The following is a 14,795-nucleotide window of genomic DNA, read 5'->3' on the forward strand; positions in this document are numbered from 1 at the left end:
ATTTAGTCGGTATTCAAAGTATTACTGAACCCACATCCCTTTTCTGAAATGTCAAATTTTGACAGGATTTCTTCCTGACATTTTTTAATCATTTTCAAAGCAAGACTGAGCTGGTTGGTGGTAATTTTACGTCAGTTCCTTGAATGATTCAGTTAAACACCGCCCATGAAGATTCATAAAGGAACAAATATGTAAATTACTTACATTCACGATCTTCTTATCCGACGAGCTCGTCAAGCGGTCGTAGAACACTCGGAGACATTCGTTCTTCCACAGTCGGACGAATTGCCCGGGGGTATCAAACCTATCGGGTGTGCTTAAGCACAATCCCTGGGTTACACGGGATAAATCCCGCAGATTGAAAATATAGTGAAATTTAGAAGGTGTCGGTGGTAGATTTTGTATGATCTTGTTGTAAAACTCCAGTGTTGAGGCTGTGATCTTGGAAGCTAGATCTCTGACTTCCTTTTTGAAAGGCTCCAAATGCCCGTTAAGAATAGAATGGTAGATTTTCGTCAAGGATTCTTGTGAAGGAAAAGTGACATTGAACACGCTGAACAACGAAATGAAACGCGGGTCTACCTCATTACGACCACCACCCGGCTGGAAGAAAAAACAAAACGAAAAATGAAGTGTAAAAATGTAAAAAAAAAAAAAAGTGTGAGAACCACAAATTGCTTTGTGAAAGGTACATGATAGAGAGAGAGAGAAAAAAAAGAAATTATTGCGTTGATAAACAAAAGTTAGAAAGCGTTTTTTACTTCAAAAAAGAAGTATTCATTTTCCTTTGGAAATTCGGTTAAGACTTAAAAAAGTTACTCCCCACAGAAATCTTATCACTTTAACACCCAAGACACATTTTTAAGCCAGTACGCTTGGATTGGAAAAGTCACTATTAGTTTTGAATCTGATTCGGCACGCGTTTTCTAGAACTATTACAGAGCGTAATAAAGCAAAACCAAGGATGCCACATTACCATCGACACTAACTTGAAACTTTCTCTAATTCAACCTACTGTACCTTTCCCATGGCGGCTACAAAGCCAATATCCCTGAAGTTCTTCCAGATGAGTTCCTTTCCTCTGTCATACATGCCTCCCCTCTCAAGGAGTAATTTCAGTAACGCGATTGGTTGCTGTGTTCCGTACTCATCAACCTGTGGCATGTTCATGTCATCCATAAACACCAGCAGTCTCTTACCCATGGGGGGACCGTAAGTGTCTTTTGTTCTCTTCTCTACGTTTGCCTCGAGATTCCTTTGTACGTCCATGGACGTCGTTCGAGACGAAAAGTTGATGTTGAGAAGAAGCTATCAAACAGAAACAAAGAGATAAATAACTAAGGCATAACTGAACAAGGCAAAGCCAAAAGGAATAGTTGGCTCGAACATGAGTTACTTTCAATGAAAAATACATCGCAGTCGAGTGATGCCGTTCAATTATTTATGTTCAGACACATAAATCTCCTCTCCACTCAGTCAGTTTACTTTCTTTCTTTAAGAAAAAAAGACAAAATATTACTTGATTATTGAATTTCCTTTATGTACAACATACTGTAGCATCTTTATCAAGTCCCCTCAAGAAATTCGCTGTAGTTGCCGATTTGGAGGTCCCAGTCTCCCCCACAAGTACCACAGGTCTCTTAATATTAACCATCAGCTCAAGCAGCCATGTTGTCCTGACAGTGTCCACAGTGGGCACCAAAATCTCCGAGAACTTTTTCTCGGGGTCGTGGACGTACTTAGGGATGACGTCAACCCAGGGTACCCAAAGGCCCTTTTTCGTGTCGAAATAATACTCGAACACTGTGGGCTGAGCGCTCGGGATCTCACCTGACATACAAGAAAAAAGGTGGGAAAATGGCTTGAAAACCACTTCTTGTTATGTCTCAAAAGCAAAAACGATTCCAAAAAAGTAAACACAAACTCTACGGCTTTCATGTGTAAAAATATTTTTCTTAATGCCTTTTTAGCCTTGGCGAAACTGTGACAAGATAATTCCCCCTATATACCATAAAAGAAATGAAAAAAAGAAAAAATATGAAAATTGTAGATTGAATAACTTATAGAGTTTCTAAAGCTGACGTTTCGAGCGTCAGCCCTTCATCGTTGAAGAAATTTAATTCAAACCTGGTTTAACAACGCTTCCTTCGGCTGGATTCTGAGGTAAAGACGCGATCCTCTTCACGAATCCATCAAAAACAATCCGCCCATCCTCCAGTAGGCCTCCCCCTAGCGACCAAGTCAACGAGGTCAGGAAAACAGCCTCTGTTGTTTCAGTTCCCAGGAATTGAGCGTTTTCTGCTGGGGGAAGCAGTGCATCGAGCATCTGGGATAATTGTACGACCTAAAGGGAAATACAAATGAAATTATCCATTACACGTAACTGCTGGGAGAATCAAGTCTAAAGCTTGCACAACCCGTTTCCTAATCTACCATTCCTGGATGCGATGGCAAATCATGAAATGTAACACTTTTCATCATTGTCTACCACATATTTTAGTAGAGGAGGGCAATAAGTACAAACTGACATCAACGAGCTGATACGAAATCAATGTCAGCATCTGAGCGACGACGCACCTACCCCTCCCTTAGCCCAAAATGAGTAACCTGATAGCAAAATAGGGTTAGGGGAGGGGCAGGTGTACTGTTGCTCAAATACTGACATTGATTCCAAATTTTTCGTATCAGCTCGTCGATGTCAGTTTTTACTCATTGCCAGAGAGAGGCATGGGGAGAGTAAATCTCTTTCCTGGAAAAAAAAACCGGCCAGGACTCGAACCAGGCCCTGTACATCTAGAGTCCACCGAGCAAGCTAGTGCACCACGTCTCTCCATACGTAGCTTTTTGATAATTAGTTAGCAAACATTTTTTTGAACAAAACTATCACCTACCATGTTAAGATTAGTCAGGGGAATAATCGTCTTCAACTTCTTTCCGATTTTTCCTTCGATGATTCCTTCCAGAATCAAGTCGATGCAGGGAGGCACATATTTCTCAAAGAGTCTGTTGAGCTCTTCTCGTTCCTTGTCATTTCCTCGAGCATTGCACCATTTCTGCCAGTAAGGATTGTAGCCCAGATTCTTAGGATCCACGTACACCATTCCGCAACGGGACACAGTGGCTGGAGAAGCGTAACGAAGATCTGAAACCTGAGTTGGGAATTGAGATATTTTAGTTACTTAATAAGATTAAAAATTTTCTCTTCTTCTCGTCGCAGAGTTTTTAACGTACAAATTATGAGAATTCAATTTTCCAAACAAAATTACCTGATGGAAAATTTAGAAAGACCTTAGATGAGCAACATTTTTTTTTTCAAAAGTAATTTTTAACCAACAATTCGTTACAGCCACATGCGATATGATCACCCAATTCAACGGCGTCAACAATGCACCAATATGAAAAAGGAGGTTTCAAATGGGAAGAGCGTGCATTGGTAAATATTTTAAACTGAAGTTACCTCAAATAGCAAGGCGCAGTGTTTCTGAAGCCGAATCCTTTCGCCATTAGCCAAAGTCAACAGTCTGTTGTCGTCCATCACAGAGTTCATGTTCTCTACCCACAGGGCGTCCACATCGCTGTCAAACACGATGTACTTGCGTTCGTTTTTATCGGTGGGTTTGTTTATCTCACGAAAGATGTTGGACAGTAATCCATCAGTCCAGTCCCTAGTGACAGGATCTAGCGTTCCGTACAGTTCCACCACTGTGCATGCCTTGGCATTCATAATATGCATCTTTGTAGTTATGCCCAGACTGGAGATAAGAGAAAAGTTGAGTCAATAAAACAGAAGACTAGTTGCACCAGAAGATGATGGCTGGCCGTATCAATGTCAGTATCTGAGCAACTGCGAACCTACCACTCCCCTAACCCAACAACAGTCAACTGATAACAAGTTAAGTCTAATGTGAGCTGGGGAGCGGTAGGTAGGCAGTTGCTCAGACACTGACATTCATTTCGCAGCCCTTACATTTCCAAATTCATTTGATAACCGCTAAGTCACATTTAACCTCAGGATGATGAATAATGAAAAGATCCGCTGGAGTAAACTCGATTGCAGAAAGGAAAGCCTAAACACACATTCAGGTTTGAAGTGCCTTGGGCCTGTGTCTCCCGGATAGCGGTTAGACGCAAAAAATGAGGGCCTGCTCGCAAGTAATTGACGTAGGTGAAGAATTCATCTTACCGTGTCTGCGCCTGCGCTAATGTGTTAATAACAACAGTCTTTCCTCCTCCAGTGGGGCCCACGATCATAGTTGTATGTCGTGTCAACATAGTCTCGTACATTTGGACAACTTTATCGGCCTGTTACGCAGAGACAGCATGTATATTAGTTGAACTACAAATCTTTCAACTACCTCAAGCTAAACATTAAGAGAGCGATATGATGTCGAAACTTCTAGGAAGTCAATGCAAATGAAAAAAAAGGTGACTCGAAGAGAAGACAATTTGTCCAAAAGATTTTCCCCTTTTCTCTCAGAGCCAGACAGTTTGCACATTCCGGATACTGCTTGCAAAAGGTGCAGTAAAAACATTTTCCAGTCAAATGGAACGCGCCCTTAAATTGTATTCGCTGGATCCCGAGAAAAATTCTCTCTCGAAATGTGGCGTTATAAATTATGCTTTACCTGGTGTGGAAGCAAAATGTATTTATTGTCCTGCAACACTGCTTCAACTGCATCGTTGAAATTTGGGTACCGTACCCTTGGACAATCAAGGCCTGGAAACAAGTCCGCTATGAGACCGAGGAAGAGTGGTACGTCTTCAAACACAAACTTTGGCAAGTTCATGTCACGCAACGCACGCATTAACACTACATCCTGAAAGAAGTAAAAATTCAATAGAGAAGTTGAGATAGCAGTGGGTACATTTGAACCGTGACCTCTGTTTCAGAGTTAACGTAGGTAAAGGCAGTGAAAGAAATATGTAGGGGGTTAGCCAACGTCAACAAACAACAAATTTGTTTTTACATTTACTGGAAACTTGGTCTCGAGTGACTCTCAGTCTCTTCTTAACTTAACACTACTGGAGATGTTAGGCGTTTTTACCCCGAATGTGCTAAGCTTCCTAGCGACATGCGACCTGGACAAGAGAAAAACTATTGAACGGTTAAGAAAAGAAACGATTCAAAGAAGTTAGGGTCTTAAAGTCAAACGCCTAAACCTTGACAGTGGAACAGTGTTTCACTAGATTTAGAACTTAAGTATTTCTATAGATACTTGTGTAATCGTTTCTCCGTTTCAAACACGAACTGAAACTGACCTCGCTCAGATCAGGAGAACCTCTCTTCAGTTCTCCTGCCATCACAAGTACAGCCTTCAGTGCACGAAGCCCAAAGTCGTAATGAGATTGTTTGGAGAGCTGTCCTGACGCAAGTTTGTAAAGTACTGTCATCTTCTTGGCAAGAACCTTTGTAAAAAGGAGGAATTTACAATAATGTTTAACTAGATGCATGCCATGCGTGAACCGTATTTCATCGTCCAACCCCGGAAAAGTGCCCATCTCGATTAAGCGCCGACCCTGTTGGTAGGAAAAGTTGATAAGCAGCCTCGAAAAAGCGTCCATCCCCTTCTATCCCGGGTGAGTGAGTGAATGAGTGTCGTGAAACTTAACCCAAAATATTCAGATCAGCAAAGCAGAATAAATGTTTATTATCCAGGTAAATAAATGTCTCCATCCTTAAGCGCAAGATAAAGCAGGCGACCAAGTCACGATCGACTTAAGTTTTGCATTTGATAGTTTGGGTAAGCGACGTAAGTTTCTAACGCCAATCATAAAAGCCAAGAAAAACAATTCCTGATTACTATTGACCCTAAATTCAGACGATCTCTAAATCGTATTTTCTTTTTCGTCTGTCTTACCTTGGCCAATAAAAACCCTTCGGAGAAAAGCATGATCTCGCAGATTTGTTGCAGGTCTGGCACAATACACATAACAGGTCTGAACAGAGCTTTGACACTCTCAGGAAGTTCTGTACGACCTGCATAGCCAGGGTTCATGGTAATGAAAATCCCCATACGACCATCCAATGCTATCTCTGTACCTTCAAACTGTTCAAGGAGAAGAAATTAGTTTACAATTTGGTTAACAAGTGCTCCCTATAGAGATTTCTGTGGACCAGTTGGTAGAATAACTAGAAGGAATAGCTATAGTCTGAATCCTCACGGAGACCTTGGATTTCCTTTTGTCTCACATTCTCGACAAAGTCTTACGTCTTTCTTTAGAACAGTTTTCGACTACTACGAAAAACCACAACCAAAGATAATCAAAGCGACCAATTAGATCAATTCACCAACGAGACTAAAAGCAAAGACAAGCAAGTCACATAAAGCGCGGGAAAACGCGAATGACTAAGGAAACTTTGTTTCTGTTTTTACATCTAATTGTTAGAGAGGGCGGTGCAAATTCTCCTTGTCAGCATCTTAGTAAATGTACAGAGAACAGTATGGAGAATATTAATGCTAATGTAAGAGCGTAAAGGGTTAAAAAAAACTAAGGTAATCTCAGATTATTTACGAAACTTAATTGCCCTAAACTGTCTATAGTTTGCAACGCTTGAGACGGGTTTGTTATTACGTTTACCATTTTTCTTCATGCAAATTAAGTCAAGATTTAGATAAGGTAGACGTGAGTTCACCTGTAGTCTCTTAAGATGGTTGCTGAGTGAGTTTTGCAGTGTTTTAATCTGTGTTGAGACAACTGATAGTACAGACACGTCGATACGGTTGAACTCGTCAAAACAACCCCAGGCACCACACTGCGCCAGGCCTGAGAAGATCTTGCCGATGGACTAGAGGAGAAAAAAGTAAGAAACTTAAGCGTTTGTAGACTGATATGTGAAAATATTGCAACAAATTCGACTCCCTCAGTTTCGAGTCACACACTCTAAAGGGTGGCTAGCAACGACAAACATAACTTTTAAAATTAAGTAGCTGGTCAAAAATGTAAAGACATTCTGTCAAACAGCAAGGGTTTGACTGCCACTCTATGCAGGTCGTCGAAGCCATAGCTCTCACTCAATTGCGAGAGGCGTAAGCGTGACGCAAATTACCTATATCACACGACATCCACAAAACCTGTTTAGCTCACCTTGTAGTCCATACCCTCTCCACAGTTAGTTACAACACACAGTAATCCCAGAGCTTTAGCCAGATCCTTCACTGTCTCGGTTTTTCCTGTGCCGGCCGGCCCTGCGGGAGCACCACCGAGGTACATGGACAAGGCCTACAAAAAGAAGGGAAAAGAGGCGTAAAACTACAATTCAGTAGGATTATAAAACACCAAACGTTCATCTAATAACTACACTACCTCCCCCCCCCCCCCTTTGAATTTGTTACACACTTAAACACCTCACCTGAGAGATAGTCAGGTATATTCTGTCTGTCAGGGGGGTGATGACCAGTCGTCCATTTAGTCCCATGTACTCGTATCCATAACCAAACTCGCCTGTACACTGACGCACCATCAACTCATCTGGTAACTGATCCCAGTAGAACCTTAATTGACTCTCCCACTCGAACTCACGCGTGTCCATGATGCTGTCAGGAAAACAGGGGGAATTATGATCATTCTCAACTTTAGTTAACAAGAGCCTCAACATTTTCCCTCCTTCCTAGAGCTCAATCTGACCCAATGAAGACTCAATGAGAGCTCAAGGTATATAAAGACAAACAAACCGCCAACCTTATGCAAAGGAAAGCATGTGCGACTTAGTTGTGATTGATGATAGATCTGCATCTGATTGTCTGAGACAAAATAAATTAGCTAAAAATAAAGCAGCAAAACATTTTATGACTAGTTAGCCCAAGCGGTTTCAATTACTTTATCCATAAGCGGTTTCCGATAGTGTAATTGGTAGCTGTGTACGGAAACGGGGACGTACGCAGCGGTAAGAGGTCCTCTAGGCGGCGGTAGACCAATAAATGGCTTTTATAGAAACCCCTGGTTAGTTCGTGTCACTATTCTCACCTGTCTCGAACAAAACTGTCAATGATGTCTCTGGCGTGAACTTCAATGATCAGCACTGTGTTGAACTTCTTGCGATCATTTTTGGTCAGGTTTGGCTGACGAACCTGAAAAAAAAAAAATACAAGTTTTAAATATAAGAAAAAAAGTGTAAACAGCTTACTTCATGAAGCGAGTCGCGTTACGCAAAACTTCCATAGAAAATAAAATATTGTCTCGGACGATGGTAATTTTGATTTCATGGCAACAGACTGGGATTGTACGTTTTCAGATCAAATTGTTAGATTAGAAATATAACGTAATCTCTATTTTTTTATTTCAGGAGCCTAAACTAGCCTTGTCCATTTTAATCAGTGTTACGTTCTCCTCACTCTATTTATATGCGCATAAACAGTTCTAGCGTTTCTAATTAGCAAAATAGTTTTCCACACATAGCCACTTTTTTATGTAATTTATCTTAATAGCTTCTGGAATCACTTATCTATTAATTCATTTTTTTATTAATCTAATTAACTGACCAAAAGCCAGTGTTAACACACCTTTTCAACAAGGTCGCTGATTTGTTTGTGCATCTTTTTAGCATAGTTTTTCATTCCCATCTTGTCTCCTTTCTTCACTTTTCTAAACACATCCTCAACTTCCCATGTCCACCAAACTTGGTTTCCAGCCAGTACCACCATTCCTTGATACTCCATCATCCAGTCAATTCTGGAAAAAAAAAAAAACACATCTAAAATGTTACCAGACAGTAACATAAACTTAAAAGAGCAATTTACAACAGTGTCAAATGTAATCCAGGACTGCTTAGGTTTTGCCTTACGTCCCTACATGATTGGTCAACTTTCCTAGCCAATCAGATTCAAAACTAAAATCAATCGTGACCTGGTCACCCACGTTTTCCCGTGCTTCAGGTAGTTTGATAGTTTTATTTTGAGTTCTCATTATCTCCAAATGATATATTTTTTTGTCTGATTGGGTTTTGCGATTGATTTGGTTTTGGTTTCGATTTTACGACACTCTATTAAATTTTCGTTTCAACTGACCACTGTGCGAAAAAAAGACCTTGCATTTACGTAACAAGCAAGGCAGACGAAGGCTTAGAACACCTGTTTTTTTTTTCTTCTTTATTTTTTCATTACTTTATGGGACGCTGAGGAAAAAATTTTTTAACAACAAAATCGTAATGCTAAAGCAAACACAACCTTAGCTACAGATCATTAAAGCTTAACCCTTTACAACCTAACATCAGGACGCATATTCTCTGTACTGTTCTCTATACATTCCTATGGTTATCAAAAGGAGAATTTATTTAAAAATCAAGAGCTTCTAAAGTTGGTGATCGTTTCCTTAGAGTGTGATCCAGGGTGATATTGCAAGGAGAAATTAGATGCTGGTCGCACGTAGAGATTAAATGGTAAGGTAAAGAAAGAACTTATACCTGGACAGTTCGCCGCCATATTTATAGATGGCCTCTTTCGTAATGAGTCTGTTAGTCCTTCTCATTTCATTCAGCACGTTTGTCATCCAGTCTTCCACTCGTCCCTCAGCCGCCACTGGCTGCCTGAACTCCATCACCTCAGCCTCGCTACTGAGCATGGCAGTGGCCAACATCTCTTCACCAGTCCCTTCTTCGAAACGCAACTTAGCAATGTTGTCGAACATCTGTAAAAGACGAGAACCAGTAAAATTAGAAGTAAATAATTAGCTTTTGAAGGAAGCTACGCCGCATACAAGTTGCGATTACTTATTGATAACTGCGTTTAAAACAGGTTAGAGGTAACGCCAAGCCCATGCTTCAGACTGTGTGTTGACAATCCTTGTATTCTCTCTAAGATCATCGCCCTCAGCGCGCGCGAAATAGAAGCCGCCAAGGATTTAACGAACATGAACGCGAGGGGTTGTGAGAGTAAAAGAAAATGAACGTTTCGTTTCGCTCTTGCCCTCTCTATGCGCTATCCTCTCTTTATCATTAAGAAATCACCACAGCAGTGGACAGAACATGCCTTTGCTAATATTTAGAAGTTGTAAAGGCTCGTCAAGTCTTGTCGTCAGAGTCAGATAGAAACAGCATATAACCTACTTATTATAACCTAGGTCCCAAAGAGGTTAACTATAAAGATTTTAGAACCACATGTGCGCAAACAACAAAGGCAAAATCTACTGACTGCCTTAAGCCATTACACCCTAACATCAGTATGCAAATTCTCCTTATTGTTCTCTATACATTTCCTAAGGTGTTGGTGATCATTTCCTTCATTCTCATGACCTTAGTGTGTGATTAAGGAGGGATAATTTAAGGAGAAATTAGATGCTAGTCTCTCTTGGTGGTAAAAGGGTTAAAATGTTTGCGCACGTGAAATTGAAGTATTTGCCATTGTTGTCAACTGGCTTTAATAAACAATAAGAGGAAAAGTAAGCAAAATCAGAGGTAAATTTGCCACTCGCCATTACGCAATAACATTGGCCCTAATTCCGTAGTACTCAGTTACCTTGATCATATGTTCTTGCACGCACTGTGGATCATGGCTGCCTAGAATAGAGAGCAGTTCGTCGTCAGAAATAAAGAAGAACCTTGGGAAGGCGTTTCTCTTGGAGTCCAGGTAATCATTTAAACTCTTCTGACACTTCTCCAAACCAGCTACCAACATCTGCAGCTGCTCCAGACGACTGGCGGCGTGACAAGCTTCTAACACCTTTGGATTCTTTGCAGTGTCGCTCATGATCTGAAGACAGAAGCAAGGTGAAGACCATGAAGTGCAAGATGAATTATTTAAGTGACACAGACATTAGAGAAAATGTGCTCTTAACAGGAGCCGAACTAAGAAAAGATGAGAGAGCAGAGCGGGACATTGTGGTGTTGGCTGGGACGTGCCTTTCCCCTGAAAAATTCATAGTTAAATTTAGAGGTAAACGGAAGGGTGTTTTCTCAGATTTCTTCTGAATTTTCTTCCAAGAAAAAAGAAGAATTCGTTTAACAATCAAAGCTTCTTTGACTGCCGATCATTCCCTTTATTTTCATGATCTTAATGGATGATTCTACAGTGTTATTGTGGAGAGAAATTAGATGCTGGACTGGTTACTAATGAAACTGAAATGTCCAAACGTCTGGACAAGAACCCTTGCTCTCTGCCACCACCCCCCCCCCCTCCCCCCGATCACTAATTCTTTAGCACACACCTTCACGTGCAACACAGAAGCGTAACATGCTACAAACCTTCTTGAATGTTTTATCGATATCATCGAATTTCTTGGCCTCCTCTGGAAGCTGAGCTCTGATGTCTCCGCCGATGAAGATGCTCTCAAGATACATCCACTTTCTTTGCACAACCATCCACACCTGAGAAGGATTAGAAAAAACGATCCCAGACAGTGGATATCAGATATTATCTGCAACGCTACATGACATAGCTGTTTCCTTAAGACGTTGATGGTTTTTCGAGATTCCAACTCAAGTAAGGCTTACCATGGGGACTGGTAGAGATCTCCTTCGCAGTTTCATTTTGAGTGGTTTTGATGTTTAGTCGCCCTTTTAGGACAGAGTACCTATCTGTTGGTTACTAAATTTAACCTTGTTTAAGCAATTTTAGAGCACATTTCGATTGAGCGTCGTAAGACCAAAACCAAATAATTACGACAGCCAATCGGAAGAAAAGAAAATAACATAATGAGCCAATGAGAACTGAAAGTAAAAACACACAAACTGCAAGAAGCGTGGGCAACATAGGTGACCAAGTCGCGAATGAAATTTAGTCATATTTAAATCTGATTGGATGAAAAAGTAGCGCTAGACCAATCACAGACAAGTCTGGACCAATCACAGTGCGAGGTAAAGCAAAGTCATAGAACGTGTAATTTGATTACTTTCCACACTCAGTTTACTATTGGTCAGACACTCACCTCAACAACCTCTCCAATGTGTGACAAACTCTTCTCCCACTTGTTAACAGTTTCCAAAAACGGCCCCACAAACCGCGAGGCGGACATACTCTGCAAATTCATGGCATTGTCATCCAGTATTTGCAGGATTTCATCAACAGCTCCCAAAATAAAGCCTCTCTCTTGGGTTCCTTTCATAAACTTGGACACAGTGAATTTCATAGCGCCCCACGTATCACCCACTTCACTGATACCTTTCTCGATCCCAAGCTCTTTTGTGGCGCTAGCCGTGATGTCACCGATGACCTCCTGGAACTTATGTAGCTCCATGGCAAACATGTTTTGAAGTGTGAAGGTGTCCGGATTGAGATCGAACTTCATGCCCGTCATTTCCATTAATTTCTTCCAATGGCTGTTCGGTAAAGAAGTCAAGATTACAGAATTAATGAACTCTTTTTTTCATAAAAAAAAATTAATAATATGTAATATATATATATTACATGACCAGTTTGATTAGCCTCCTTTTTCCTTCCGACCATGAATAAGAGGTTTTTTATACAGGCTAAGAATACATTGTACTCTATTTCGTTAATAAAAAAATTAAAAGAGATATGATTAAGAATTAAACCATCCAACAGAAATGAATTCTGTTTGTACTGCCATACATTTACATTGTTTTATCGCTTTGTCGTCCCCTTTGGTTGAAAAAAATTAAAGCCCACAATTAACCAAACTTTTCAAAGGTAACATCAATTTTCTTCTTGTACTGGCAAGGAGAATTCGTTCAACAATCAAAGACCCATTGCCTACCGTTCTCGCAAAGCCTCGTTTTTCAGATCAGAAAAGAGTGGAATGGAATTCTTAAACTCCTTCATCTTCTCCTCCAGAATATGGCACAGCGGTAGGGCTTTCACCTCTCTTGGAAGTCTCTTGAGTTGTTTAATAAACCCGTCAATACCCTCTGATAACACTGACACATCAAGGTTGGCCCATAGCGTGTTGGCCCATTCATCACGAGCCGCCTGATGGACAGGAACATACACGTAATAAGTAATTAATTAAAAGGCCAATCAGAGGGACAGAAACTATCACCAGGAGCCAATGAAAACTCTTATAGTGAAAAGGACCAAACTGTATGAAGCGCGGGAAAACGCGGATGTACAAGTCGCAATTGGCTTTTGTTTTGCATCTGGTTGGTTTAGAGATTGGCGCGAAATTTTTAGACCAGAGAGACAGACCAATATCACGCAAAACCATTGCATTTTTGGATAAATATCCAGATTCAAAAGAAAATTGCTCTAAATCTTCATATAAGGTGATCACAATTATCAACCACAGCAAAAAGGACGAAGAAAAATGAATCGCTAAGGATAATTAAACGTCGTGCAAATTCTATGGAGAGGTTGGAGCAACTTTTCACAAGCCATCTTCATTTGTTTGGCCTCGCGGTTTCAATTGTGGGAATTTACTACAACACTGAAGCCCTAAACATTTGACACTTGGCTTGCTTCCATTTATGCGCAAATGTTTCGAATAATTTTTCACTCAACTTGCCTTTTGATTCTCATAAATAGAAAAGATCTGATCCAATCCCTTCAGCTCTTTCTCCATGTCCAGTAGTTCAGGGTAAAGAGTGATCTGAAGACCAAAGAGTTTTTCAGCATTCGCCAGTTCTTGACGCTCCTTTTCAAAGTTTGCAAACTCTTCTTTGAATTTCTTTAACAGTTCCACACCTTAGAAAAAAATACAGTCGAGTGCAGATCGAAAATTAAATCATACTTCTCATCTCGATTTTATATAGGTGTTGAAAAGTTGAGAAAACCTTACATCAAGCTTCGTAAATTTACCTGCTTCAAGATCAGTGCCAATAGAGCTTGGACCTTCATTGATGAAGCTTTCTTTAAACTTTGAAATGTCTTTGGAGAAGTCGGAAACTTGATCTTGCGTGATCTACAAAATAGATATATTGATGAGAAAATATAAATGTTATCCATTTTTATCACCTAACGATGACACGCGATTTACTCATTGCTCAATTGTGTTACATCATGTAGAGTTAAATTAAATTATGTTAAGTTGTATGTGGAAATTGGGTAAGTTTTAAACCTTTTCCGGGGCTGTGCTAAAGCAGAGCGCGAGTGTCACGGGTAACTAACCTCCAAAAGGTTCTGTCTTTAGGCAATTCGTATAACTTTTATGGAAGTATTTTCGAACAGGGCACCGAAGATTTCGGAGACAAGAGCCTTCACGCTTCCACTTTCCTTAGAGCACAACTTTGTTTTGCATCTCTTAAAAGCCAAGTTCAGATATGCATGGATCTAACCATTTACACTCTAACATCAGTATGCATATTCTCCATACTGTTCTCTAAGCATATCCTAAGGTGATGACAAAGAGAATTTCTATCACAATCAAGAGCTTATTTGGTCGCTGATCATTTCCTTTTTTCTCGTGACCGTAATGCTTGATTCAGCGGTTATACTGTGAGGAGAAATTAGATGCTGGTCACTCCTTGGGATCAAAGAGTTAAGAACAACGTTGAATACATGCAAGTCCTGGGTACCCATGTATTACAATATTGTAACGTCTCTTCTTCAACATATGTGTTCTCAAAACTTACCTCAGTGAATTTCTTCTTTACAGAGACCAAACTTGCGTCCACTGTTCGAGATTCCAGGAACAGGTCATCCCAAGCTTGGGTGATGTTAGTGGCCAGCTCCAGCTCGCTCTCGGGAACCTTTCAATAAGAAAGAAGTGCAATACAAACATGAACAAATGAGGGCTGTCGATAAGAGCCATGCAGTAGCTAAACAATAGCTGCTTAGTCTGCCATCTATAGCCGGCGACTTTCACCACATTTTACCATAAGTGCAGATAAACAGTCATACAATCACTGAAAGACCATCCAAGATAGTGCAGTCATTTCACAGTTTATGCGATGAACTATGGCTGCCTAC

The 14,795-nt window shown here is 40.5% G+C and overlaps 1 protein-coding gene across 1 annotated transcript in view; it reads right to left on the reverse strand.

Moving 5' to 3' along the window:
• Positions 1-14,795, reverse strand: part of LOC113684172 (dynein axonemal heavy chain 10) — a 43,998-nt gene that overhangs the window by 16,094 nt on the left and 13,109 nt on the right. The window contains exons 18-40 of the mRNA XM_089190090.1: positions 14,459-14,575; positions 13,686-13,788; positions 13,393-13,571; positions 12,649-12,860; positions 11,860-12,250; positions 11,177-11,299; positions 10,452-10,685; positions 9,401-9,624; positions 8,502-8,670; positions 7,966-8,069; positions 7,352-7,535; positions 7,087-7,221; positions 6,635-6,787; positions 5,859-6,047; positions 5,260-5,406; positions 4,626-4,817; positions 4,184-4,302; positions 3,458-3,752; positions 2,892-3,149; positions 2,128-2,344; positions 1,553-1,830; positions 1,021-1,308; positions 205-603 (exon numbers count right to left, since the gene is read on the reverse strand). Coding sequence (XP_089046216.1) covers positions 205-603; positions 1,021-1,308; positions 1,553-1,830; positions 2,128-2,344; positions 2,892-3,149; positions 3,458-3,752; positions 4,184-4,302; positions 4,626-4,817; positions 5,260-5,406; positions 5,859-6,047; positions 6,635-6,787; positions 7,087-7,221; positions 7,352-7,535; positions 7,966-8,069; positions 8,502-8,670; positions 9,401-9,624; positions 10,452-10,685; positions 11,177-11,299; positions 11,860-12,250; positions 12,649-12,860; positions 13,393-13,571; positions 13,686-13,788; positions 14,459-14,575 — 4,710 coding nt within the window. The remainder of the gene's footprint in view (positions 1-204; positions 604-1,020; positions 1,309-1,552; positions 1,831-2,127; positions 2,345-2,891; positions 3,150-3,457; positions 3,753-4,183; positions 4,303-4,625; positions 4,818-5,259; positions 5,407-5,858; positions 6,048-6,634; positions 6,788-7,086; positions 7,222-7,351; positions 7,536-7,965; positions 8,070-8,501; positions 8,671-9,400; positions 9,625-10,451; positions 10,686-11,176; positions 11,300-11,859; positions 12,251-12,648; positions 12,861-13,392; positions 13,572-13,685; positions 13,789-14,458; positions 14,576-14,795) is intronic.

This window comes from Pocillopora damicornis, chromosome 12, assembly GCF_964200805.1.
Source record: "Pocillopora damicornis chromosome 12, jaPocDami1.2, whole genome shotgun sequence".
NCBI lineage: Eukaryota > Metazoa > Cnidaria > Anthozoa > Scleractinia > Pocilloporidae > Pocillopora > Pocillopora damicornis.